The sequence below is a fragment of the Drosophila sulfurigaster genome, chromosome 2R, assembly GCF_023558435.1.
Source record: "Drosophila sulfurigaster albostrigata strain 15112-1811.04 chromosome 2R, ASM2355843v2, whole genome shotgun sequence".
Lineage (NCBI taxonomy): Eukaryota > Metazoa > Arthropoda > Insecta > Diptera > Drosophilidae > Drosophila > Drosophila sulfurigaster.
The window spans coordinates 33055502-33080660 of NC_084882.1; the positions used below are offsets into that span (position 1 = coordinate 33055502).

General features: G+C 39.4%; 9 protein-coding genes, 1 long non-coding RNA gene and 1 pseudogene across 18 annotated transcripts; 9 read left to right on the top strand and 2 right to left on the bottom strand.

Annotated features, from left to right (window-relative positions):
- Nucleotides 1-128: 128 nt before the first annotated feature.
- On the top strand, nt 129-1750 carry LOC133837290 (aldo-keto reductase family 1 member B1-like). The gene is made up of 3 exons (XM_062267988.1): nt 129-582; nt 705-885; nt 946-1750. Exons 1-3 carry the CDS (start codon nt 511-513, stop codon nt 1680-1682), a joined length of 990 nt encoding a protein of 329 aa, XP_062123972.1. The 5' UTR covers nt 129-510; the 3' UTR covers nt 1683-1750.
- Nucleotides 1751-2716: 966 nt separating this feature from the next.
- On the top strand, nt 2717-4406 carry LOC133837920 (aldo-keto reductase family 1 member B1-like). Its single transcript, XM_062268834.1, has 3 exons — nt 2717-2934; nt 3356-3536; nt 3596-4406. Exons 1-3 carry the CDS (start codon nt 2863-2865, stop codon nt 4312-4314), a joined length of 972 nt encoding a protein of 323 aa, XP_062124818.1. The 5' UTR covers nt 2717-2862; the 3' UTR covers nt 4315-4406.
- A 719-nt stretch (nt 4407-5125) lies between these two features.
- On the top strand, nt 5126-6521 carry LOC133837175 (aldo-keto reductase family 1 member B1-like). The gene is made up of 3 exons (XM_062267851.1): nt 5126-5415; nt 5493-5673; nt 5733-6521. The coding sequence occupies exons 1-3, from the start codon at nt 5344-5346 to the stop codon at nt 6449-6451; spliced, it is 972 nt and encodes a 323-aa protein (XP_062123835.1). The 5' UTR covers nt 5126-5343; the 3' UTR covers nt 6452-6521.
- A 901-nt stretch (nt 6522-7422) lies between these two features.
- LOC133837174 (aldo-keto reductase family 1 member B1-like) lies at nt 7423-8780 on the top strand (annotated as a pseudogene).
- A 676-nt stretch (nt 8781-9456) lies between these two features.
- Nucleotides 9457-10905, top strand: LOC133837287 (1,5-anhydro-D-fructose reductase-like). Its single transcript, XM_062267985.1, has 3 exons — nt 9457-9798; nt 9854-10034; nt 10098-10905. Exons 1-3 carry the CDS (start codon nt 9724-9726, stop codon nt 10832-10834), a joined length of 993 nt encoding a protein of 330 aa, XP_062123969.1. The 5' UTR covers nt 9457-9723; the 3' UTR covers nt 10835-10905.
- Nucleotides 10906-11740: 835 nt separating this feature from the next.
- LOC133837288 (1,5-anhydro-D-fructose reductase-like) lies at nt 11741-13076 on the top strand. 2 transcript variants are annotated; one of them, XM_062267987.1, is made up of 4 exons: nt 11741-11874; nt 11951-12119; nt 12183-12870; nt 12933-13076. In XM_062267987.1, exons 1-4 carry the CDS (start codon nt 11800-11802, stop codon nt 12979-12981), a joined length of 981 nt encoding a protein of 326 aa, XP_062123971.1. In that variant the 5' UTR covers nt 11741-11799; the 3' UTR covers nt 12982-13076. The 2 variants fall into 2 exon arrangements, with proteins under 2 accessions (XP_062123971.1, XP_062123970.1); XM_062267986.1 differs by having other exon boundaries at nt 11742-11874; nt 11939-12119.
- Nucleotides 13077-13304: 228 nt separating this feature from the next.
- On the bottom strand, nt 13305-15836 carry LOC133837295 (uncharacterized). Its single transcript, XR_009893792.1, has 3 exons — nt 15683-15836; nt 14249-15512; nt 13305-13620 (listed from the first exon to the last, which is right to left on the bottom strand). It is a non-coding gene; the product is annotated as an uncharacterized LOC133837295 (long non-coding RNA).
- Nucleotides 14285-15568, top strand: LOC133837286 (1,5-anhydro-D-fructose reductase-like). The gene is given in 5 exon segments (XM_062267984.1): nt 14285-14392; nt 14450-14630; nt 14694-15139; nt 15141-15382; nt 15445-15568. Coding segments are annotated over 5 exon segments (993 nt in total). The 5' UTR covers nt 14285-14317; the 3' UTR covers nt 15494-15568.
- Nucleotides 15837-15895: 59 nt separating the features above from the next.
- Nucleotides 15896-17706, top strand: LOC133837302 (aldo-keto reductase family 1 member A1-like). The gene is made up of 4 exons (XM_062268009.1): nt 15896-16203; nt 16598-16778; nt 16843-17530; nt 17589-17706. Exons 1-4 carry the CDS (start codon nt 16132-16134, stop codon nt 17635-17637), a joined length of 990 nt encoding a protein of 329 aa, XP_062123993.1. The 5' UTR covers nt 15896-16131; the 3' UTR covers nt 17638-17706.
- An 897-nt stretch (nt 17707-18603) lies between these two features.
- Nucleotides 18604-20753, top strand: LOC133837303 (aldo-keto reductase family 1 member A1-like). The gene is made up of 4 exons (XM_062268010.1): nt 18604-18769; nt 19033-19213; nt 19274-19961; nt 20027-20753. The coding sequence occupies exons 1-4, from the start codon at nt 18698-18700 to the stop codon at nt 20073-20075; spliced, it is 990 nt and encodes a 329-aa protein (XP_062123994.1). The 5' UTR covers nt 18604-18697; the 3' UTR covers nt 20076-20753.
- Nucleotides 20101-25058, bottom strand: LOC133837297 (transmembrane protein 245). Of its 8 annotated transcripts, none has more exons than XM_062267996.1 (9): nt 24930-25058; nt 24248-24820; nt 23588-24193; nt 22983-23523; nt 22536-22714; nt 21413-21822; nt 21203-21355; nt 20980-21009; nt 20101-20281 (listed from the first exon to the last, which is right to left on the bottom strand). In XM_062267996.1, the coding sequence occupies exons 2-9, from the start codon at nt 24770-24772 to the stop codon at nt 20116-20118; spliced, it is 2610 nt and encodes an 869-aa protein (XP_062123980.1). In that variant the 5' UTR covers nt 24773-24820; nt 24930-25058; the 3' UTR covers nt 20101-20115. The 8 variants fall into 8 exon arrangements, 7 of the variants coding, with proteins under 7 accessions (XP_062123980.1, XP_062123979.1, XP_062123978.1 ...); XM_062267995.1 differs by having other exon boundaries at nt 22536-22726; XM_062267994.1 differs by having other exon boundaries at nt 22536-22738.
- Between the last annotated feature and the right edge of the window lie 101 nt (nt 25059-25159).

The window sequence follows — 25159 nt, forward strand, 5'->3', positions numbered from 1 at the left end:
GATGGCAGAGATTGCTCAACAACCCTGTGTACAATTCGCGGTATCATTCTGAATTTGTGTCTTGTTGGGTGTTTTTTAAAAGTTAACAGAAATCAAATTTAATACAATAAAGAATTGCTAAAATAATTACATAATTTAAAACTTCATAATCTGTCGCATGTATGATGCAATATTGTACGACAATGTCTTCAGAAACTACTTAAAAGATTTAACCATAAGTGGGATATCTCCCACAATCACAAGACCGGTGTATATATCCGCCATGCTATCAATTTTTGGGTTATTCCATTACCAGAGCTCACTGCGAACGGTTGAATTTAATTCGAGAATTTTCGTATTCCAAAATATGGTGAAAGTAAAAGCTCAAACAACATAACAATGATAAGCTGGTGGAAAGCTTCGGCACTATATAACGGCGACCAATTCGTAACTACGAATTATTCCGCTAGAAACGCTCGCGAGAACGTTTGGTCCCTCAACCATAAACAAAATTTCTAAATACTTGTGAAAATGGCGAGCAATCAGTTCTTGACTCTTAACAGCGGCCATAAAATGCCCATCATTGGCCTTGGTACCTGGCAGGTAATAATGACGATTAGAAAATTCATTTTCCGCATTGATAACGATGACAAGCAGAAAATAACTTCTTTTTTGATAACGATAACAAGAAAATCGATTTCTAATCCTTTCATCTTCGTCACCAGGCATCTGATGAAGAAGTCGAAGCCGCAATCGATGTCGCTCTTGAGGCGGGCTACAGACATATCGATACGGCGCCAATCTACCGCAATGAGAAGGCCATTGGACGTGTCCTTAAACGTTGGCTGGATGCCGGCAAAGTGAAGCGTGAGGAGCTCTTCATTGTGACCAAACTGCCACCCACAGGTAATCTAATCTTGCTTTGATTATAAACAATCTCCACTAAGCCTGCTCTTCTTTCCACAGCCAATCGCGCAAGTGATGTGGCCGCAACTATTAAGAAATCGCTGGCTGATCTGCAGCTGGACTACGTGGACATCTACCTCATTCACACCCCCATCTCCGTTTTGACCAATGAAGATGGCAGCATTAAGTTGGATGCGGATGGAATAATGGAACCTGATTTAACATCTGATATTACCACCACATGGACCGAAATGGAGAAAGTGGTGGCCAGTGGTCAGGCCAAGTCCATTGGTGTTTCCAACTTTGATCAGGAGCAGTTGGAGCGAGTGCTCAAAATCGCCAAGATTCGTCCAGCTACCAATCAGTTCGAACACCATGTCTACCTGCAACAACGCGACCTCGTTGACTTCTGCAAAGCGCAGGGCATCGTCGTCACAGCTTATTCTCCTCTTGGTTCCAAGGGTATTGCCAAGTACAACGCTGTCGTAGGATTGGTGCGTGATTTGCCCGATCTGATGGACATTCCCGACGTCAAACAGATTGCCGCTGCCCATGGCAAGACCCCAGCTCAAGTGCTTCTCCGCTGGATCATTGACCGCGACATCGTCGTCATCCCCAAGAGCACGAATCCAGAGCGCTTGAAGCAGAACCTTGATGTGTTTGACTTTAAGCTAACGGCAGAGGAATCTGCCAAGCTCTCCAAGCTTGATCAGAACTTCCGCGTCTGTGATTTTTCTTTGCTCCGTGGTTGCGAGCGTCATCCTGAGTTCAGATTCAAGAACCAATACACTAAGTAAACTGCATTTAACTTGTTAGTCATTCTTATTTATTCAAAATAAAACATTCGCTTTTATATAGACTGATACCCGTTTTGTTTTTTATTTACCTATTTAATCTTTGTTTGTAGTTCAAACTAAAGATAAAGAGAAAAATAATAGTCATTGCTACTTAGACTTTTGAGTGATTATTGCATTATGATAATTTGTGACTTTGTATAAAGTGATAACACTTAAAGCACAGTATTTACAAACAAAAATATTATTTATTACAGGTATTCAAATTGACAAGTTACTTACTTACGAAAAAATACATTTTTTTTCAATGTAGTTTATATATTTATATTTCTCAGCTTATCTTATATAGAATGAGGCAAATTTGTTGATGTGGGAAATTTCATAATTGTTGACATTTATTGTGACGATGGGTTCTTAAGGAAATGAGATAGAGAGATGTGATTATTTCTCAGGTTTTTTTAAAACTGCACACTATCTCAGGATTTTAAATTTAAGAATTTATGAAAATTGCAATTAGTGTTCTTTGTGAATAATTAAATAAATATTTTTATAATGGATTTTATTTTAAATATGCCAGTTTCCCTTGGCCATTTACCAGCGAACTACAAAGGAGGCTCTACATGCCAAAAATTTTAAACAAGCCGCCAACTACCTCGATAACTGATCAGTGATCACACCTACAATCGATTTTTAGCATCGTTGCGTATCCAAACACGGGCACAATGCGCGGCATTGTTAAATACTTATTTAAAATGTTTTTTATTTATTGTAAAATTAGTACAAATAAACAAAAACTTGTTTCATTTTCTGTTCTTAAAAGAAAGTATGCAAGTATCTTTTAATTACATATGTATGCGAGTGTGGAAATGTACTTCTAAGTACCTTTTCAGTACATACATATGTATGTATTTTAGACGCTGTATAAATAAAGCGGTAGTTCTAACCTTTTCAGCATTTGTGTGGACGTGCTCGCTCAGAACTATTCAATTTAATTCTAGAAGTTTCTGTTTCCAAAATATGATGAAAATCAAAAGCTCAAACAACATAATAATATAAAGCTTTCGAAAAACTTGCACACTATATAAAGACGAGCAAGTCGCATTAAAGAATTATTCCACTAAAAACGCTCACTGAGGAAGTTCGGTTCCCTTATCATAAATTAAATTTCTAAATACTTGTGAAAATGGCAAGCAATCAGTTTTTGACACTTAACAGTGGCCACAAAATGCCAATTATTGGCCTAGGCACTTGGAATGTAAGAAAAACAAATAAAACAAGTAAGAAAGCTACAGTCGAGTGTGCCCAAATTCGTAGCTTTAGATTTAAAATTACGTTTGTTTATCGATGTTTTTGATTTGCGGGGACAGAAGTGGGCGTGGCAAAAATTTGAAACAATCTTGATCTGCGTGCAAACATAACAAATGCTGTCTTAGAGTCTCTGAGATCCAGTGTTTCATACAGACAGACAGACATGGCTAGATCGTCTCGGCTGTTGATGCTGATCAAGAATATATATACTTTATAGCGTCGGAGATGCCTCCTTCTACCTGTTACATACATTTCCTGCCGTTACAAAGTTATAGTACCCTTCTACCCTATGGGTAGCGGTTATAAAAACTATTCCGCATTATCATTGCCAACAAGAAAACAGATTTTTAATGATCTCCTCTTTACAGGCATCTGACCAAGAAGTTGAGGCCTCAATCGACGCCGCTCTTGAGGTGGGCTACAGACATATTGATACGGCTCCTGTCTACCGCAATGAGAAGGCCATTGGGCGAGTCCTTAAACGTTGGCTGGATGCCGGCAAGGTGAAACGTGAAGAGCTTTTTATTGTGACCAAGCTACCAACCTTTGGTAAAATAATCTTGCCTCGATTTTAAGAAATCTTCGCTAACCGGCACTGCTTTTTACAGCCAATCGCGCAAGTGATGTGGAAGCCACTATTAAGAAATCGCTAGCCGATCTGCAGTTGGATTATGTGGATATCTACCTCATTCACTCACCCGTGTCCTCTGTGGCTAATGCAGATGGCAGCCTCAAGCTTGATGCCGATGGTTTAATGGTACCAGATTTAGAAGCCGATATTACCACCACCTGGACTGCAATGGAGAAACTCGTGCCCAGTGGACTGGCCAAGTCTGTTGGCGTTTCCAACTTTGACCAGGAGCAGCTGGAGCGCGTGCTCAAGGTTGCCAAGATTCCTCCAGCTACCAATCAGATCGAACATCATGTCTACCTGCAACAACGCGACCTCGTTAACTTCTGCAAAGCGAAGGGCATCGTCGTCACAGCTTATTCTCCTCTAGGATCCAACGGACGCAATAAGGTCTATGCTTCCGCTGGTATAAACCGCGAACTTCCCAATCTGTTTGACATTCCCGAAGTGAAGGAAATTGCTGCTGCTCATGGCAAGACCCCAGCTCAAGTGCTTCTCCGTTGGATCGTTGACAATGGCATCGTTATCATTCCCAAGAGCTTGAATCGCGAACGTTTGAAGCAGAACCTTAATGTGTTCGATTTTAAGCTGACAACCGAAGAGGTAGCGAAGCTCTCAGCACTCGACCAGAACTTCCGCATTTGTGATTGGTGTTTGCTCCCCGGTGCCCAGCGTCATCCCGAGTACAAATTCTAAAACGAATTTACAAAGTAAACTACGCACAACATGTTATTCATCCATATTAATTTAAAAAATAAATAAATAAACGTATTCATATCAAAAGATTTCTTTTCTTTATTACACTTACGTATTTTATGTTATGAATTTTGTTAATACGTATATTTCAAACTAAAGCTACCGAGGAAATGGACAGTAACAGAACTTTGGGTTACTTTTGTTTATTTTCCATACTAAAATATTTTTTTAAATAAACTATAAAATGCTTATACTAGCAATATTGTCTACATAAGTTATTAAAAAAATCTTAGATTCTTCACTTGACCTTCAGAACACAGCAGATTAATCGAAAAATAATGCAAGCAACTGCAATTCAACCTCCACAAAGGAATTTGAGCAACCGCCACTTACATGCACCGATAACTGATCACAGCTGTAATCGATTATTAACATCGTTGCGTACCCAATTCAACCTCCACAAAGGAATTTGAGCAACCGCTACTTACATGCACCGATAACTGATCACAGCTGTAATCGATTATTAACATCGTTGCGTACCCAAAGCAGTGCACAATGCGCGGCATCGTCAAATACTTATTTAAAATGTTTTTTATTTATTGTAAAATGGGTAAAAATAAATAAAAACTTAATTTATTTTTTGTTCTTAGAAAAAAGTATGCGAGTGTTCTGCTAAGTATCTTTTAATTACATATGTATGCGAGTGTGGAAATGTACTTCTAAGTACCTTTTCAGTACATAACATATGTATGTATGTTAGACGCTCTATAAATAAAGCGGTAGTTCTAACCTTTTCATCATTTGTGTGGACGTGCTCGCTGAGAACTGTTCAATTTAGTTCTAGAAGTTTCCGATTCCAAAATATGATGAAAATAAAAAGCTCAAACAACATAATAATATAAAGCTTTCGAAAAGCTTTCACACTATAAAAAGACGAGCAAGTCGCATTAAAGAATTATTCCACTAAAAACGCTCATTGAGGACGTTCGGTTCCCTTATCTTAAATTAAATTTCTAAATACTTGTGAAAATGGCAAGCAATCAGTTTTTGACACTTAACAGTGGCCACAAAATGCCCATCATTGGCCTAGGCACTTGGCAGGTAATGACAAAAGAAAAACTATTCCGCATTAGCATTTCCAACAAGAAAACAGATTTTTAATGATGTCATCTTTACAGGCATCTGATGCCGAAGTTGAGGCCGCAATCGACGCCGCTCTTGAGGCGGGCTACAGACATATTGATACGGCTCCTGTCTACCTCAATGAGAAGGCTATTGGTCGAGCCCTAAAACGTTGGCTGGATTCCGGCAAGGTGAAGCGTGAAGAGCTCTTCATTGTGACCAAGCTGCCAACTTCTGGTAAAATAATCTTGCTTCGATTTTAAGAAATTTCCGCTAACCTGCACTATTGTTCACAGCCAATCGTGCTAGAGATGTGGAAGCCACTCTTAAGAAATCTCTGGCCGATTTGCAGTTGGATTATGTGGACATCTACCTAATTCACTCACCCGTGTCCGCTGAGGCCAATGCAGATGGCAGCCTCAAGTTTGGTGCCGACGGTTTAATGGTCCCTGATTTAGAAGCCGATATTACCACCACCTGGACTGCAATGGAGAAGCTCGTGCCCAGTGGACTGGCCAAGTCTATTGGTGTTTCCAACTTTGACCAGGAGCAGCTGGAGCGCGTGCTCAAGGTTGCCAAGATTCCTCCAGCTACCAATCAGATCGAGCATCATGTCTACCTGCAACAACGCGACCTCGTTGACTTCTGCAAGGCGAAAGGCATCGTCATCACAGCTTATTCTCCTCTAGGATCCAAGGGGCTCATTAAGGTCAATGCTTCCGCTGGTATAAACCGTGAACTTCCCAATCTGTTTGACATTCCCGAAGTGAAGGAAATTGCTGCTGCTCATGGCAAGACCCCAGCTCAAGTGCTTCTTCGTTGGATCGTTGACAATGGCATTGTTATTATTCCAAAGAGTACCAATCCCGAACGTTTGAAGCAGAATCTTAATGTGTTCGATTTTAAGCTGACGTCAGAGGAGGTGGCTAAGCTCTCAACGCTCGATCAGAACTTCCGCGTCTGTGATTGGTCTTTGCTCCCCGGTGTCCAGCGTCATCCCGAGTACAAATTCTAAAACGAATTTATAAAATTTAAACTACACACAACATGTTATTCATCCATATTAATTTAAAAAAATTAAACTTATTCATATCAAAAGATTTCTTTTTCTTATTTCACTCGAATATAGTATTTTGTTAACATAGTTAAAAGTTTCAACTTGAAACTAAAGCTACTGAGAAAATGGACAGCCACAGATCTTAGACTTATTTTTGTTTATTTTCCATACACAAATAAACTATTAAATTTGTATGCTGATAATATTGTCTATATTAATTACTTAAAATTACAAAAAATCTTAGGTCGTTAGACTTTTGAGTGATTATTGCATTATGATGATTTACGATTTTTTATAAGGTGATAACACTTATATTAGAGTATTTATAAACAAAAATATTATTATCTATTACAGATTTTCAAATTGTTAAGTCACTTCTTCGATAATTGTATTTCAAATCCAGTGTAGCTTATATATTTATATTTCTCAGCTTATGTTATATGGAATGAAAAAAGTTTGTTGATGTTGGAAATGAGATAGAGATGTGATTATTTTTCAGGGTTTTAACACTCCTTAAGATTTTTAATTTAAGAAATTACAGTTAGTGTTCTTTAAAATAATAAAATAAATATTTTTATAATAGGTCTTGGCTCTATCTACATGCCAAGAATCTTAAATAAGCCGCCATCTACCTCGATAACTGATCACAGCAACAATCGATTATTTGCATCGTTGCATATCCAAGCCCGTGCACAATGCGCGGCATCGTTAAATACTTATTTAAAATGTTTTTTATTTATTGTAAAATGGGTAAAAATAAATAAAAACTGATTTTATTCTCTGTTCTCAGAAGAAAGTATGCAAGTATTTTTTAATTACATATGTATGCGAGTGTGGAAGTGTACTATTAAGTATCTTTTCAGTACATACATACATATGTATGTATGTTAGTTGCTTTATAAATAAAGCGGTAGTTCTAACCTTTTCATCATTTGTGTGGACGTGCTCGCTGAGAACTGTTCAATTTAATTCTAGAAGTTTCCGATTCCAAAATATGATGAAAATAAAAAGCTCAAACAACATAATAATATAAAGCTTTCGAAAAGCTTTCACACTATATAAAGACGCGCAAGTCGCATTAAAGAATTATTCCACTAAAAACGCTTACTAAGGACGTTCGGTTCCCTTATCATAAATTAAATTTCTAAATACTTGTGAAAATGGCAAGCAATCAGTATTTCACTCTTAACAGTGGCCACAAAATGCCAATCATTGGCTTAGGCACTTGGCAGGTAATGAGAAGAGAAAAACTATTCCGCATTAACATTGCCAGCAAGAAAACAGATTTTTAACAATGTCATCTTCACAGGCACCTGACACAGAAGTCGAAGCCGCAATCGATGTCGCTCTTGAGGCGGGCTACAGACATATCGATACGGCTCCTCTCTACCTCAATGAGAAGGCTATTGGTCGAGCCCTAAAACGTTGGCTGGATTCCGGCAAGGTGAAGCGTGAAGAGCTCTTCATCGTGACCAAACTGCCAACCGCTGGTAATATAAACTTGCCTAGATTTTGAGAAATCTCCGCTAACCTGCAAGGATTTTTACAGCCAATCGCGCTAGAGATGTGGAAGCCACTCTTAAGAAATCCCTGGCCGATTTGCAGTTGGACTATGTGGACATTTACCTCATTCACTCACCCGTGACCGCTGTGGCCAATGAAGATGGCGGCGTCAAGTATGATGCCGATGGTTTAATGGTACCAGATTTAGAAGCCGATATTACCACCACCTGGACTGCAATGGAGAAACTCGTGTCCAGTGGACTGGCCAGGTCTGTTGGCGTTTCCAACTTTGACCAGGAGCAGCTGGAACGCGTGCTCAAGGTCGCCAAGATTCCCCAGCTACAAATCAGATCGAGCATCATGTCTACCTGCAGCAACGCGACCTCGTTAACTTTTGCAAGGCGAATGGCATCGTCATTACAGCTTATTCTCCATTAGGATCCAAGGGGCTTAATAAGCTCAATGCATCCGCTGGTATAAACCGTGAACTTCCCGATCTGTTTGACATACCCGAAGTGAAGGAAATTGCTGCTGCTCATGGCAAGACCCCAGCTCAAGTGCTTCTTCGTTGGATCGTTGACAATGGCATTGTTATTATTCCTAAGAGTTCAAATCTCGAACGTTTGAAGCAGAATCTTAATGTGTTCGATTTTAAGCTGACGTCAGAGGAGGTGGCTAAGCTCTCAACGCTCGACCAGAACTTCCGCGTCTGTGATTGGTCTTTACTCCGAGGTGTCGAACGTCATCCCGAGTACCACTTCTAAAACGAATTTACAAAGTAAACTGCACATAACTTGTTATTCAACCATATTAATAAAACAAAATAAAATAGTAAACCTATCCATATCAAAAGATTTATTGTTCTTATTACAATCGAATTACGTTAAAAGTTTCAACTTGAAACTAAAGCTACAGAGACAATGGACAGACACAGATCTTAGACTTATTTTTGTTTATTTTCGATGCACAAATCCTTTTAAATAAACTATATAAATTTGTATTTTGTATATTAATTACTTAAAAAATTCTTAGATCGTTCACTAACAAAAGACTTTCTATGTTTTATTTTACATTCTTACAATTTCGATTGGCGATTTTCATTTGACCTTTAGCCAAATCAGAACAATCGAAAAATAATGCAACCAACTGCATTCTAACCTCTACACATAAAGAAATTTGAGCAGTCGCCATATAACTCGACAACTGATCAGAACTTAAATCGATTAGTAACAATGTCACGTATCCGCTCCGTATACAGCAACTTCTAATATTTTCTCAAAATTGTGTTCATTATTTGAAAAAATAAAATTGAAAAGTAATGAAAAGTTAGAAAATTAAAGTTAACAAATATATTAAAAATGTTTAATAAAAATGCTGCCTAGTATCTTATTATTACCTACAGAAGGTATGTATGTATGTGTGTTACAGACTATATAAATAAAGCAGTGGCTCTTCCCTTTCCGTCATTCGAGTAGAAGCTGTCGACGCGAATGGTTCGAGTAACTTCTAATTTCTAAACATTGTGAAATTGCGAGCATATAAAATCTTAAGCACCAAAAAGCTTAGGAAAATTTCTCTGCAATTGCCGGCGATGTTGTTCCTTTGAAAAAGCTTTCAGCCCTATATATTTATCAGCGAATCTGCTGTCTAGAATCATTCCTGTAGGAAGTCTCGTTGAGAACGTTTGCCTCTTTGCTTGAATTAATAAAATTCTAAATATTCTTAAAATGGCACAAAACATTCCATTCTTGACTCTCAACGACGGCAATAAAATGCCAGTGATTGGCATTGGCACCTGGCAGGTAATCTTTACAAGTAACAACCCTGTCCAAAATGTTAATCATATCACATGACCAGGATTCTGACGAGGAAGTTGAAACTGCAATCGACGCTGCTCTTGAAGCGGGCTACAGACACATTGACACAGCTCCTCGATACCGCAATGAGAAGGCGATTGGACGAGTCCTTAAGCGTTGGTTGGACTCCGGCAAAGTGAAACGTGAGGAGCTCTTCATTGTGACCAAGTTGCCACTTAATGGTGAGCTAATCTGTTCAAGTGTTCATTTAAAGTCCCCTCAGTAAAATAGCTAATTTTCGACAGCCAACGCTCCCAGTGACGTTGAACCAATCATTAGGAAATCCCTGGCCGATCTGCAGCTGGACTATGTGGACATGTTTCTCATACACTCGCCCTTCACTTTAATCGCCAGTGAGGACGGTGGAGTTAAGAAGGATGAGCAAGGACTAATGATTCCTGATTTAAGAACAAATCATGCCGCCACCTGGGTTGAAATGGAGAAGTTGGTTCCTAATGGTCTGGCCAGGTCCATTGGAATCTCTAACTTTGACCAAGAGCAAGTTGAACGACTTTTGAAGACCGCCAAGATTCGTCCAGCCACCAATCAGATTGATCACCACGTTTATCTCCAACAAAGGGAACTGGTTGACTTCTGCAAGGCTGAAGGAGTCGCCATCACTGCTTATTCTCCCCTAGGATCTAAGGGTCTCGCAAAGTTGAATGCTAGCGTTGGCATAGCTCGTGATTTGCCCGATCTTATGGATATACCTGTAGTGAAAGAGATTGCTGCTGCTCATGGCAAGACTCCAGCTCAAGTGCTTCTTCGTTGGGTCATTGATACTGGTGTTATAGCTATTCCCAAGAGCTCAAATCCAGAACGTTTGAGGCAAAACTTTGACATTTTTGACTTTAAACTGACGGAAGAGGAAATCGCCAAGCTCTTAAAACTAGATCAGAACTTCCGCATCTGTGACATGGCTTTGCTTCGTGGGGTCGAACGTCATCCCGAGTTTAGATTTAAGAACGAATTTACACAGTAAACTGCATTTAATATAAAGCGCCAGTATTTCTTCAAAATAAAATTACTTAACCGTTTATGTGTTTATTATAACTCTGTTTAATTTTGGAAATAGGTAGAGTTTTCGCATTATCATTAAATCTACTTAGTGAGCAACAAAATCAAATATTGTATTTGCCAAAAGAATGCTATACTAGTAATACAAATTAACAAAAATAACACATAAATAAAGATCGCAATAATAGAATGACCGCTCGCTTAGAAATAATCAATGAATGAGCCTTTTATTATTTGGGAAAACTTTTTATAAATAAACAATTTCCAATTAGTTGCCCCTACATTTTATAATTTGTATTATTTAAATTTTCCAAAAATTATACAATTTTATAAAAAAATAATGTAATAATTACCAGCATAACAACTCTATTCAAATTAGTTTAAAAAATGGCGTAACGTTTTTTTCGATAACTGATCGAAGCTGTAAACGATTACGGGGATATTGCTTAACAGCCCAGACCACAATGCGCGTTGTTTAATTTCAGTACTTTTAATTAGTGTCTATAATTTTAGAAAATTGTAAAATAACATACTAAATTTAAAGAGTTACCAAAGTTAATAAATATATTTTAAAATGAGTTATAAAAATAATTTTATTCTTAGTAGCTGTTACTAAAAATTGTTTACAACAGAAGTGAGAGCCTATGAAAACACCTCCCCGAAGCAAAACATTTACGCTTCCCTTTTCATCAGTTCAGTGAAAGCTGTCGATGAGAGCGGATGTTTCCTTCTGCTGGCTTCGAGTAACTTCTATCATCTTATCATTGTGAAATGGCGAGCATTTAAATCCTAAAGCTTTCAACAGACTGTCACAAATGTTTACCATTTTAAAAAGCTTTTCGAGCTATATATTTAGCGGAAAAATAGTTGTCTACAATCATTCTAGTGGAAGCATTCATTACGAACGTATGAAAATTTAAAATTATTAAGATGGCACAAAACACTCAGCTCTTGACACTCAACAATGGCCACAAAATGCCCATGATTGGCCTAGGCACTTTGCAGGTAATCCTCAAAAGTAAATACGGTCAAAAAGAGGGTTCTGATTTATAATCATATAAATACGCAGGCTTCTGATGAGGAAATCGAAGTTGCAATCGACGCAGCTCTTGAAGCGGGCTATAGACACATTGACACAGCTCCTCGATACCGCAATGAAAAAGCGATTGGACGTGTTCTCAAACGTTGGCTGGACTCCGGCAAAGTGAAGCGTGAGGAGCTCTTCATTGTGACCAAGTTGCCACTTACTGGTAAGCTCATCTCTTTAAGTGTCCTTTTAAAGTATCCTCAATAAAATAGTTAATTTTTTACAGCCAACGCTCCCAGTGACGTTCTTCCCATCATTAGGAAATCGCTAGCCGATCTACAATTGGACTATGTGGACATGTTTCTCATTCACATGCCCTTTACTCTGATGGCCAACGAGGATGGAAGTATCAAGAAGGATGAGCAAGGACTAATGATTCCTGATTTAAGAACAAATCATGCCGCCACCTGGGTGGAAATGGAGAAGTTAGTGGCTAATGGTCTGGCCAAGTCCATTGGCGTCTCCAACTTTGACCAGGAGCAAGTTGGGCGTCTTTTGAAGACCGCCAAGATTCGTCCAGCCACCAATCAGATCGAACATCATGTGTACCTACAACAAAGAGAACTGGTTGACTTCTGCAAAGCGGAGGGCATCGCAATCACAGCCTATGCTCCTCTAGGATCCAGGGGTCTCGCAAAATTCACTGCGAGCCTTGGCTTACCACGTGAACTCCCTGATCTTATGGATGTTCCTGAAGTAAGAGAGATTGCTGCCGCTCATCGGAAGACACCAGCTCAAGTCCTTCTGCGTTGGATCGTTGACAATGGTATTATAGCTATTCCAAAGAGCGCAAATCCAGAGCGTTTAAGACAAAACCTTGACATCTTTGACTTTAAACTGACGGATGAAGAAATAGCCAAGCTCGTAAAACTCGATGAAAACTTCCGCATCTTTGACTGTGCCTGGATCCACGGGTAAGCTTAAAAAAATATTTCTGATAAAATGTTTCTATTCCATAATCTATTTTAACTTGCAGTGCCGAGGGCCATCCCGAGTTTAGGTTCAAAAACAAGTTCACAAACTAAAGCAGTTATTTTTACTATGTTATGTTTTCTCAATAAAATTTCCTAATATACCCCACAAAATTACATATTTATTGTATCCTCAACACTTGTTAAATGAAATATATATAAAAAATAATATATATAAAAAAAAAAACGTGTATATTGTTCATGTGACTGCATTATCTAGATTTACCTGTTGCATACACAGATACATATATGTATGTGTAAGAATGAAATTCAAGGCAGCTGCAATTACATTCATAATATGTATGAAAGTTAACTTCACAGAGTAACCTGCAATAACAACAATACTTATTGGTAGGAATTAATAAAAATATATATATCTATATGTAGCTGTGCATGCCCATAGCTCTGCTCCAAAATAATATATAAAAACGTTAGAACTTTATAGTTGTCAGCAAAACTATTTTTCATTCCCTCCAGCAAAAGCGTTCTTGTTTTCTTGAAGATTGAATTAAACATATGTTTTAAAAAACATTTTTTGGCTTGAGGCAAATGCTGATATTTTGTAATTTAAAATCAATGCTTTAGCGCGAAAACATTCGAAAAGCTCATTCGATAATATCGTTCTTATCGTCAACGGCAGAACCGATTGATCTCGGCGGTGTTATCAAATCCATATCAGAATATTTGGTAATGCTGCAAGACAAATGAGATCTAAATTAAGTGCTTCGATAATTATAAATTTATATGTCATCATCATTGTTTTTAATATAATGTAAACGCAATATAATTACTGCACTAACATCGTACCGGTACTAGTATCGATAATGTCTTAAAGCTGTAATCGATATTTGATGAACAACCCTGTCCGCACTGTGCGACAACTCTGTGTTCAATTCGCGGTATGTTCGCTGATATGACTTTTAATTTGCGTCTTACTTCTTCTTTAAAGTTGACAGAGAATAAATTGATTGATTTGAAGTAAAAGCAAATAATTAAAAGCACGTGTGAAACATTTTTGAAGTTTATGAAATTTCGCAAGTAAATTGTGAAAATATTGTCAAATAAATTACATTTTATTCTCTAGAGTGTGCCTAGTAACTGTTACTAACAAACTTTTAACAACACAAAGGGGAGACTATCGATACTAATAACATAAGCAGAGCATCCTATCCCCTGATCTCATTAGTTCAGCAATAGCATTCGACGAGTAAGGTTGTCTCTTTGTGCTTGGGTCGAGTAATTTCTGATTAACATTGCGAAATTGTTAATTACTTGTCAATTGTCACTGAATTCAAAAAGCTTTTGGACACTATATAATTACGGGTAAATTTTTTATCTCTTATCATTCCAGTAGAAGCACTCATTACAAACGTTTGAAAATATTGTTAATATGGCACAAAACACTCAACTCTTGACTCTAAACAATGGCCACAAAATGCCTATGATCGGCATTGGCACCTGGCAGGTAATTCTAAGCAACAAAATAAACGAGTCCCAATTATTAATCATATAAAATACGTAGGCTTCTGATGCGGAAATCGAAGTTGCAATCGAAGCGGCTCTTGAAGCGGGTTACAGACACATTGACACAGCTTCTAGATACGGCAACGAGAAAGCGATTGGACGAGTCCTTAAACGTTGGTTGGACTCCGGCAGGGTGAAGCGTGAAGATCTCTTCATTGTGACCAAGCTCCCACTTAATGGTAAGCTCATATCTTCAAGTGTTCCTTTAAAGTATCCTCAATAAAATACCTATTTTTCCAAAGCCAACGCTCCCAGTGACGTTGAACCCATCATTAAGAAATCGCTGGCCGATCTACAATTGGACTATGTGGACATGTTTCTCATCCACACGCCCTTTACCCTTATGGCCAGTGAGGATGGTGGCGTCAAAAGGGATGAGCAAGGTCTAGCGATACCTGACTTAAGAACAAATCATGCCGCCACCTGGGTGGAAATGGAGAAGTTAGTAGCTAATGGTCTGGCCAAGTCCATTGGCGTGTCCAACTTTGACCAGGAACAAGTTGGGCGTCTTTTGAAGACCGCCAAGATTCGTCCAGCTACCAATCAGATCGAACACCACGTCTACCTCCAACAAAAAGAACTGGTTGACTTCTGCAAAGCTGAGGGCATCGCAATCACAGCCTATGCTCCTCTAGGATCTAAGGGTCTCGCTAAGTTTAATGCTGGCTTTGGCATAGTGCGAGAGCTCCCCTGATCTTATGGATGTTCCCGAAATAAAAGAGATTGCAGCCGCTTATGGAAAGACACCAGCTCAAGTGCTTCTCCGTTGGATAGTGGACACTGGCGTTATAGCTATTCCTAAGAGCACGAATCCCGAGCGTTTGAAGCAAAACCTTGATATTTTTGACTTTAAACTGACGGATGAGGAAGTCGCCAAGCTCGTAAAACTGGATCAAAACTTCCGCATCTTTAACTTCGCCTCCCACCACGGGTAAGCTTAAAAATTATTACTAATGGAAACGTTTCTAATCCATAATCTATTTTAATTTCCAGTGCTGAGCGCCATCCCGAGTTCAGGTTCAAAAACGAGTTCACAAGCTAAGTGTTAAGTATCGAAGACACTGAATGGAAGAATGAAAAGTATTTGAATTAATTTATAGATCTTGTTATATGTTAAATTTTCTTAGTATACTGTCCATACTATCAAATATTTATGTTTATGAAGAAAAAGCATTTTATGTAAAATAAAAATAAAAATGTTTATCATATCAAGCACGTTATCTATATTTACCTGTTGCTGCAGCTTAAGATAAAACAGCGAAACAACGTACGCAACGTATAAACATTCAAAGCGAAGCAACAGCAACTTGCGTCGATAACAGCTGTTATCGATTGCATGGGGCTTAACAGCGCAGTCAACACTGCAAATGAATTTATGTGTATATATGAAGAGAAAAATATAGAATATTGTTAATTTTGAAATATATATCAGACTTTTAATTCTGTCATTAATATTCTGTAGCTTGAACATTTGTTTAGCTTTCACTCATAAACAAACAGCTGTACCGCTTAAAAATAAGCTTTTATGAAAGCTTTAGAACTAGTTGCCGACAAGCAGCTGCCCTTTTTTGTTCATTCCAGCAAAAGCGTTCACCGAGAGCAGTCGTCGTTTGGTTTGCTGTGCTTTTTTCTCGAAAACTGAATTCAACAAGTGATTTGTAATTTTTAAACATTGTTAAAATGGCAAACGTAGAATTCAAGACTTTGAACAATGGCGAGAAAATGCCCTTCATTGGCATTGGCACCTGGCAGGTAATCAACAACTTTCAATCATTCAATTTATTTATAACTTTGCCAGCATAGAACACTAAGTATGATATGCTCAGTTAAAACTTTATATATCAAGAAATGTATGTATGTGAAGTATATGTATGTGGGTACAAGAACAAAAGTGTCGCGTCATTTGTTTGTCCGATGGATTGGAGTATAGAGTGAAAAGGGAATTGGGAATTGAAATGGGAACGAGAATGCATTGGACCGGTTCTCAAAAAGTGGGTAAACAAATCAACAATCTCTGCACAGTGGGTCGACTTTCTCTTAGCATAGACAAATGTTGCCATTGTGTAATTCAAGATGACAACAAGAGACTTGATTGTTTTGGATGTTGTTGTTAATCATATCAATAAACCGCAATCTCATTCATCAGGCATCCGATGAGGAAATCGAAACCGCAATCGATGCAGCACTCGAAGCTGGCTACAGACACATTGATACGGCGCCAGTCTACGGCAATGAGCAGGCAATTGGCCGTGTGCTCAAGCGCTGGCTGGACGCTGGAAAGGTGAAGCGTGAGGAGCTCTTCATTGTGACAAAACTGCCACCTGTTGGTAAGTCGATACTCACACATACTTTAAGAGTATAATTATAAATCTTTTCAAACATTTTCCACAGCGAACGGTCCCAGTGACGTTGAACCCACCATCAAGAAATCGCTGGCTGATCTGCAGCTGAGCTATGTGGACTTGTATCTCATTCACACGCCCTTCTCCTTGTACACCAACGAGGACGGCAGCTTCAAGCTGGACGAGGAAGGTCTTATGACGCCTGATTTGAGAACAAATCATGCCGCCACCTGGGTCGAAATGGAGAAGTTGGTTGCTGAAGGTCTGGCCAAGTCCATTGGCGTCTCCAACTTTGATAAGGAGCAAGTTGGACGTCTTTTGAAGTCCGCCAAGATTCGTCCAGCCACCAATCAGATCGAACATCATGTGTACCTTCAGCAAAGGGAACTGGTTGACTTCTGCAAGGCGGAGGGCATCGCCATCACTGCTTATTCTCCCCTAGGATCCAGGGGTATTGCCGCGTTCAACGCTGCCGCTGGATTGGTTCGTGATTTGCCTGATTTGATTGAAATCCCCGTGGTCAAGGAGATTGCCGCTGCCCATGGCAAGACACCAGCTCAAGTGCTTCTCCGTTGGATCATTGATACGGGCGTTATAGCTATTCCTAAGAGCACGAATGCTGGACGTTTGAGGGAGAACCTCAATGTCTTTGATTTTAAGCTGACAGACGCAGAGGTGGCTAAACTTTTGGCTCTGGATCAGGACTTGCGCGTCTGCGACTTTGCTTTCTTCCATGGGTTAGTTTTTAATGCATTTCGTAAGGAACTCTGCTAATCTTAATTCTCTTTCTTGCAGTGTCGAGCGTCACCCCGAGTTCAGATTCAAGAATCAATATACCAAATAAGCTAAATTAGAAATAATGTTTTGACCAACCATTTTTATACAATAAAAGAAAAAAGAATGACATACAAAATTCAACTGGTTTTTTCAGCTTTATGATTTTCTGAGTTCAACAGGTTTTCCCACACGCTTTTCCTCACTACAATTTGGGTGGGGCAACATCATCAGAATTTTTTTGGGTTTTTCTTTTACACTTTTAACGCTTTCTTTGCTTAGCTCAGCAAGTTGTCTTAAGAAAATAGAACTCTCTATATAACTTGGCTTTTAGTAAAGCTGTTGACTTATAGCTTGAGTTCGAAGCTCGAACTTTACTTTACAAAATTCACATTTAAAGCGCGCATAAAAAAAGTTACGTTCTTGCATTCAAACCTGTTTATTCTTTCTTATATAACACATTACTTTTTTTTATTCATTAAGTAGAAAACAAAAAAATATAAGATGAGTGATAGATATATACACTTTGACTAGCAAGCTTTAATCGAGCTTCAAGCTCACAAAAATGTAAACAGCACTTGCTACAAGATCTTGAATTTATCCAGGTTATTTGATTTTATTGAGTGAGATAAAACGAAAATTTCAATTCTTTTACAATTTAAATACAGTGGAATGTTGTAGAAACTAAATCTGCGTTAGAATATACAATTATCCAAATTTGGAAACAGTCAGCAGATAAAAATATGATCGGATTTGTGGATATCGTCAGGTAGCTTTAAGAAAGCTTTATCTGCCGTATTTAAAATTAAAGCTATTGCCAAGTCTATCATTCAGGCAGAAGCATTCGTTCAAACCGTTTGCTTTGCGTTTTAACGGAAAATATGCTTCGAGCAATTTCTAATTTCTGAATATTGTGTAAATAAAATTTGCAAGGCATTCAGCAAACACTTCACGCTCAGCGCAAACAAAATTTTCCACACACCTGTGACGCTGTGAAAGCTTTCGAAAAAGCTTTATCACTGTTTATAACCGGCGAATTGTTGGCATACAAAACATTCCGGCAGAAGCGTTCACAGAGAACGGTTAATACTTTGAGTGAATAATAAAAAAAAATCCTAAATATTATAAAAATGACGACCAATCAGTATTTGACACTCAACAATGGCTACAAAATGCCTTTGATTGGCCTTGGCACCTGGCAGGTAAAAATAAAAGTACAATTAAGAAATGTCTGGAGCTGGAAACAGATTAAAATTATGAAATAAAGATGGAATATGTTACACAAAGTGCTACATCACTTTAAATTAGCTAAATCATTCCTCAATAGTTTGTTGCGATCGGATACCAAATTTGGAAATCATTCAGTAAACAATATTCTAGGTGCAAATCAAGTGCATATCAAGTGCAGCTGCACCAATCCTCAATTATTTTATAATAATGATTAATTTATTTTCAATTTCCAAAGGCATCCGGAGAGGAGGTTGAAAATGCCATCGATGCAGCTCTCGAGGCGGGTTACAGACATATCGATACGGCTGCCAGATATGGCAATGAGTCGGCTATTGGTAAAGTGCTGAAACGTTGGTTGGACGCCGGCAAAGTGAAGCGTGAGGAGCTCTTCATTGTGACCAAATTGCCACCCACAGGTAATCTAATCTTGTTTACACATCGAAGTAATTAAACTTACACACCTGTTACAATTACAGCCAACGCACCCAGTGACGTTCTTCCCGTTATTACGAAATCGCTGGCCGATCTTCAGCTGGACTATGTGGATATGTTTCTCATTCACACGCCCTTCAGCGTGACCACCAATACAGATGGCAGCGTCACGAGAGACGCTCAAGGTCTGATGGTCCCCGATTTGAGCACCAATCATGGCGCTACCTGGGTGGAAATGGAAAAGTTGGTAGCCAACGGCAAGGTTAAGTCCATTGGCATCTCTAACTTTGATGAGGAACAGATTGGTCGCTTGCTGAAGACAGCCAAGATTCGTCCAGCCACCAACCAGATCGAACATCATGTGTACCTACAACAACGTGATCTGATCAATTATTGCAAGGCGCAAGGCATCGCTGTTACTGCTTACTCCCCACTGGGATCCAGAGGCATCGCCAAGTTCAATGCCAGCTTTGGCATGGTGCGTGAACTGCCCGATTTGATTGAAATCCCTGAGGTCAAGGAGATTGCCGCTGCCCATGGCAAGTCACCAGCTCAAGTGCTTCTCCGTTGGATCGTTGATACTGGCAACATTGCAATTCCCAAGAGCACAAATGCGGCACGTTTGAGGGAGAACCTCAATATATTTGACTTCAAACTGACTGAGGCAGAAGTGGCCAAACTTTTGGCTCTGGATCAAAACTTACGTGTCTGTGATTTCACTTTATTCCATGGGTAAGTTAAAAGCAAAGGTATTCCATATTGTCCTATGCTAATCCAAGTTATTTTTTTCTTTACAGCTGCGAGGTGCATCCCGAGTTCAGATTTAAGAACATTTACAACAAATAAGTTATTATATATATTAAAATAAAGAAGAACAACATTTATTTCAACTGTTTTTTGTTGCCTCCGAGGGATGAAGAAAGTGGGTAATAATTTTCAGTACAACAGGTTTTCCTACGCTCTTTTCCTCGTCTCGTTTCAGCGGAGCGTCAACAACATTTTCGGGTTTTTCTTTTTCGATTACTTCTTCGTTTATCACATCGGTTAATTGTCTGTAAATAGAACTTTCCTATTAACTGGGTTCAATAAGAAAAGCATCTTTTGTTAGTATGTAAATGACGTTTATTCGCAACGGAACATGAACTTTTAACTTAAGCTTAAACAAATCACATTTGTAGCGAGCACAAAATAAGGTACTGTTCTTGCGGAGTCAAGCTTTAAAATACAAATTCTTTTCTTTTTCGAGTTATGTACAATATAGAGGAAATAAAATGAGTGGTAAATACTACAACTAGAAAGCTATCTTCGGCAGATCGAAGCGCGCATACCCTTGAAAAGCATTTGCTTAAAGCCTTTACAATTAAACAGCTTTTCAATTAAGCTCACAACAAACTACTTTAAAGCTTTTCAAGAGTATCGAGTCTTATACTTAATTAGTTAGTACGTTAGATTGTTGTTTAATTTTAATACAGAGATTACAAGACGGAATCGTATTTTCTTTTTTTTTTTGCAATACTTTTTAAATTTAGTGCAAAATATCAACAGAACAGCGAAACAGAAAATTAAAAAAATATAAAAGCTAATTAAGGAAAATGCATAAAACTGTCAAAATTTGATTGGATTAAGGATTAGTTCAGTTTGTTAGCCAAGTTGCTGAGAAGTTGGCTAATGATTGGTTAGTTTGCATTTCGAGCAGGAAATTCGTAGCGTTTTTTTAGTTCTTTCGATTTAAATCCCTCGCAGAACTCACGTGGTGCGCGTCTCCTCATCCGAACTGCGCCTGCAACACATTAAAAGCAGAAATTAGTAAATGTTTGATAAAGTATTGATTAATTTAAAAATAATAATAATAAGCTTACGAAATAAGAACAACTGAAAAACTTACTTAGATCCTTGAGCGGCAAATTAATTTTTTGATAAAATATTCATAACTTGCATGCAAAATGAAAAAGGCCGCTTAGCACCACACATACCTGGGCTCCTGATTGTTGCGCATCGCCAAAGTGGCTACCTCGAAGAGGCCAATGAAGAAGCACAGCATGAGTGGCCCAAAGATGGCACCTTGCCAGCCAATCCAATACATGCCACCGGCAATGGCCAGACCATTAAGATATGGATGTCCGCCACTACAAAAATTGGAACTTTAATTAGTTATTCTTATTTATACTTAATCAGCTACTCACCCTTTCAGATCCGCATAGATGGCTGTCTCAAAAGAGGATGGCACAAAGAATTGCAGTAAAAAGAGGAGTACGCCCGCATAAAAGCGATCCTGGGCCAGCCACAGCTCCAGAAACGCTGGCACCGCACACCAGTAGCTGCCCAAGAAAGGAGCAGCTGCCAGCATCGCAGCCAATGCGGAGGGCAGAAAGACAATGCGTGCTCCAAAGACCGTGTGCACCAGCCAAGTGAAGAGACCCGTAAAAGTGGCGCATTTGAACATGGAGATGAGCACGACGGTAATGGAGTTCTCCAGCGCATCGGCGACCTTAATGCCCGAGGTCGAGTAGCCCATATATTTGGTGATTTGCAGCGGAGCATATTTCTCCTGACTGCTGGACAGCAGATAGAACAGTGCAGTAAAGAAAACAATCTAGGAAAAAGGTAGAAAATAGTTATAATCATTTTTATTTTTATACCCGGCAGGAAATGTATGTAACAGGTAGAAGGAGGCATCTCCGACCCTATAAAGTATATATATTCTTGATCAGCGTCAACAGCCGAGACGATCTAGCCATGTCCGTCTGTGTGTCTGTCCGTATGAACACCTAGATCTCAGAGACTATAAGAGATAGAGCTATAATTTTTTTCGACAGCATTTGTTATGTTTGCACGCAGATCAAGTTTGTTTCAAATTTATGCCACGCCCCCTTCCGTCCCCGCAAATCAAAAAAATAACGAATAGCAAGCGTTATTTTAAAGCTAGAGCTGCGAATTTTGGTATGTACAATAACAACTATAGTAGTTGTGATTCCTCAAAATTTGATTGCGATCAGATAAAAGTTGTGGAAGGTATTAAATAAATACTTTTGTATGGGCAAAAACGCATTCTTACTGGGGGTCTGAGTTGCTTTATCCGACAATCTGGTATTTTGTGCCGTCTATGGTATATTTTGAATGTGGTACCATATCGATATACCAAATATACCGCTCGGTATATTTTCAGTATTTTTATAGTATTTTCGGTATATTTAAAAAATAATACCGCAATATTTTGCTTTTATTCAAAATGGGTAGCGGGTATCTCACAGTCGAGCACACTCGACTGTAACTTTCTTACTTGTTAATACTTATTAAACTGCTTACCATGTCCAGTATGAATTCAATGCACGCCTGTCCGCCCGACAGCAGCAGCGAGAGAATCTCGCCAGCGACGCCCATAATCACCGAGATGTTCGTACGTATGATGTGCCAAAGGGATTCAGCGACCTCCAGAATGGTTTGCGTATTGCTCTGAGCCCAGCCAATGATGCCCTGTTTTGCCACTAAAACTAGCTCTTTAAAATGTCCTTGGTTAAAATAAATAACTTTGGGTTAGCAGATGCAACATGTAATGAGTTATTTTTCGAGACGCATACGGAACGGACTACAGGATGTGAGTAGGATTAGGCCAACAACTGAACAATTGCGATCTACACCAAAGTAGTTCCAAGTAAATTAAACAGAAATAACTCAAGACATAGGACAAATGATAATAAAGAGATCAAGAGGATCAAAGAAAGCCATAAACCAGCAAATTGCTTAAAGACTTACCTGGATTATCGACAATCTCGCCAAAGGTGCTCTTCAAGGCGTCCGTGGGTACGCGAGGACCATACGAGGTGCCTGCCTTGTTAAAATCAATCCAGTATTGTATGAGACGATCCCAGACATCAAGGATTTGCTCCTTGAGCTTGGTGGCATGCACTTTGTCCGCATCCGCTAGCCAATCATCGATATAGGTCTCGATCTTACGTCGTCCATAATGGTGCGCATTGTCGAGCGCATCATCGATGGACGCTTGTATATTGGCGGGCAGAATATCAATTAGCTCAGGACGATCTGTGATTGTCTTGTTAATTAGATCTTTGCCCAAATATGCCACCTCAATGGTCTCTGAATAGATGTTGACGCAAAAGAAAACACTCAGGAATATGATGATGAGCAACATGAGTATGATCATGAGTATGGATGTGACCGACTCTACCGATGACTTCAGCGAATCGCGCACAATGCAATTGATCTTATAGTTCAACTCCAACACGCCAGGCAAACACAAAGGCAGCACCGCCGAATGATGCTCCAGGGCCCAAGACTGTAACAACAAAATAAATAAATTAAATACAAAAAACGATTCGATTTCCAATGCTCTTTCTTACTCTAAGTCCTTGATATCCCTCGCTAATCTTGCTGCAGACAAACTGCGTGATGCCCGTGTAGCTGCCCACGGTGTAGAGCAGATGCAGAAAGACCGGCACTGCCGCCAGTATAAACATCCAAATGTTTCGGTACAAAAACGTGCCAAGGCAAGCATAAAACAATAGCTTAAAGAACGTATCACTCTGATGAGTTTCTTCCTCGCCCACTGGCTTGGCCGCTTCGAAAGTGTCTGTGGAATCGATGGTATCGCTCAGCGAAATGTCTTCCACATCCGACTGCAAAGTGGCCTCGCCACCAGCTCTCCGACAGATGCTAATGTTGCTCAGTGATTTCTCAAAGTCCTGCTTGTCGAACAGCTTGTTTACGCGCTCCAGCAACGTACTCGAATCCATTTCATCGCTCGTCTGCAGATGATAAATTGTAGAGACCACAACATAGGCCATAACCAGAAGAAAGACGGGCACTTGCAAGGCGCCAAGGAAGCTGCACAGAAAGCCAGCAATGGCCACCCACATGGACTGGCCAGCGATGACGAAATGTGCGCTCTTCTCGGGCGTCCAAAAGAAATGCACCGATGTTAAGTAGATGACAATTAAGACAAGCAGCTGGAAGAAAGTAAAATTAAGCAAAAGTACTCTAAGACAACTGCGCATACTCACCAAATATACATTGAGGAAGCCAATGATGCTTACGAACAGACCATGGGAGAAGGTCAACCAATGCCAGAGAGCCAGCAGAAAACCCTTGGGTGCGTACAGCACCAGCAGTTTAATGCAGATAGCAACGCCGCAGCCGGAGAGCAGAAGTTGCCAGTGTTGGCACAGCCAATTGATCAACATGCGACCACAATGCTCTGTGGCCTCCAGCGGCGCCAGGCAAATTGAGACCAAGACATTCGAGTCACGTTCCTCTAAACGCTGGAACCAATTGTTTAGCAGCTCTGCCAACTTACGCTTGAAAGGAAACAGCACTGCGCCCATCAAGAAGGCCCAAAGCAACGGACGCACAAATGGGCCTAGGATGAAGCAAACGGCCACGAATGCAGCGACGCCTGCTGCGATCAGAAAGTTGTACATGGCTGCTCGAAAACTCTCATGATTCTGGGAACGCATTCGCAGCAAACGATTGAGAACGCTGTCAAAGGAGCGATCTCGTCGTATGGGTATCGTATCTGAACGGTTCATGGTGAGCCTCTAATACGAATATGCCGTTAGAAATGGGTGAACAAGGAACTGTAAAAAGCGTATTTCATTATTACATACAAGGTCTCAATGACGAATGTTACGACCATGTGGTGCGGTCACGCCCGTATATGTATTTTTAGTTTTATAATGAACTTACAATTTTGTTATTTTGTTACAAATTGCACGAGTAAGCGCAGTTATGCATTGCTTCTGCTTCAGGTATATTTTTGCGGGCTTGTGTGTAGCTCAGGACGACGGTTGTCCCAATGTTGTTACTTTAAAGAATCATCCAAAACTGTTTTTGAATTTGGGATATAAACAAAACCCAAAACTTGTTTATGTGCCGTAGGCAAATGACGTCAGCTGTTCGAGCCAGTGCTTGTTAGT

Bases quoted from the DNA above. Each gene is read 5' to 3' on its own strand.
- LOC133837920 (XM_062268834.1), top strand. From the start codon at position 2,863: ATGGCAAGCAATCAGTTTTTGACACTTAACAGTGGCCACAAAATGCCA. The intron at 2,935-3,355 runs GTAAGAAAAACA...TCCTCTTTACAG, and splicing joins TTGGCCTAGGCACTTGGAAT to GCATCTGACCAAGAAGTTGA. The intron at 3,537-3,595 runs GTAAAATAATCT...TGCTTTTTACAG, and splicing joins GACCAAGCTACCAACCTTTG to CCAATCGCGCAAGTGATGTG.
- LOC133837175 (XM_062267851.1), top strand. From the start codon at position 5,344: ATGGCAAGCAATCAGTTTTTGACACTTAACAGTGGCCACAAAATGCCC. The intron at 5,416-5,492 runs GTAATGACAAAA...TCATCTTTACAG, and splicing joins TTGGCCTAGGCACTTGGCAG to GCATCTGATGCCGAAGTTGA. The intron at 5,674-5,732 runs GTAAAATAATCT...TATTGTTCACAG, and splicing joins GACCAAGCTGCCAACTTCTG to CCAATCGTGCTAGAGATGTG.
- LOC133837303 (XM_062268010.1), top strand. From the start codon at position 18,698: ATGACGACCAATCAGTATTTGACACTCAACAATGGCTACAAAATGCCT. The intron at 18,770-19,032 runs GTAAAAATAAAA...CAATTTCCAAAG, and splicing joins TTGGCCTTGGCACCTGGCAG to GCATCCGGAGAGGAGGTTGA. The intron at 19,214-19,273 runs GTAATCTAATCT...TTACAATTACAG, and splicing joins GACCAAATTGCCACCCACAG to CCAACGCACCCAGTGACGTT.
- LOC133837288 (XM_062267986.1), top strand. From the start codon at position 11,800: ATGGCACAAAACACTCAGCTCTTGACACTCAACAATGGCCACAAAATG. The intron at 12,120-12,182 runs GTAAGCTCATCT...AATTTTTTACAG, and splicing joins GACCAAGTTGCCACTTACTG to CCAACGCTCCCAGTGACGTT. The intron at 12,871-12,932 runs GTAAGCTTAAAA...TTTAACTTGCAG, and splicing joins GACTGTGCCTGGATCCACGG to TGCCGAGGGCCATCCCGAGT.
- LOC133837287 (XM_062267985.1), top strand. From the start codon at position 9,724: ATGGCACAAAACATTCCATTCTTGACTCTCAACGACGGCAATAAAATG. The intron at 9,799-9,853 runs GTAATCTTTACA...TCACATGACCAG, and splicing joins TTGGCATTGGCACCTGGCAG to GATTCTGACGAGGAAGTTGA. The intron at 10,035-10,097 runs GTGAGCTAATCT...AATTTTCGACAG, and splicing joins GACCAAGTTGCCACTTAATG to CCAACGCTCCCAGTGACGTT.
- LOC133837290 (XM_062267988.1), top strand. From the start codon at position 511: ATGGCGAGCAATCAGTTCTTGACTCTTAACAGCGGCCATAAAATGCCC. The intron at 583-704 runs GTAATAATGACG...CTTCGTCACCAG, and splicing joins TTGGCCTTGGTACCTGGCAG to GCATCTGATGAAGAAGTCGA. The intron at 886-945 runs GTAATCTAATCT...TTCTTTCCACAG, and splicing joins GACCAAACTGCCACCCACAG to CCAATCGCGCAAGTGATGTG.
- LOC133837302 (XM_062268009.1), top strand. From the start codon at position 16,132: ATGGCAAACGTAGAATTCAAGACTTTGAACAATGGCGAGAAAATGCCC. The intron at 16,204-16,597 runs GTAATCAACAAC...CTCATTCATCAG, and splicing joins TTGGCATTGGCACCTGGCAG to GCATCCGATGAGGAAATCGA. The intron at 16,779-16,842 runs GTAAGTCGATAC...CATTTTCCACAG, and splicing joins GACAAAACTGCCACCTGTTG to CGAACGGTCCCAGTGACGTT.
- LOC133837297 (XM_062267994.1), bottom strand. From the start codon at position 24,772: ATGAACCGTTCAGATACGATACCCATACGACGAGATCGCTCCTTTGAC. The intron at 21,823-22,535 runs GTAAGCAGTTTA...CCTTTTTCCTAG, and splicing joins TTGAATTCATACTGGACATG to ATTGTTTTCTTTACTGCACT. The intron at 20,282-20,979 runs GTGAGTTCTGCG...TTCTATTTACAG, and splicing joins GATGAGGAGACGCGCACCAC to ACAATTAACCGATGTGATAA.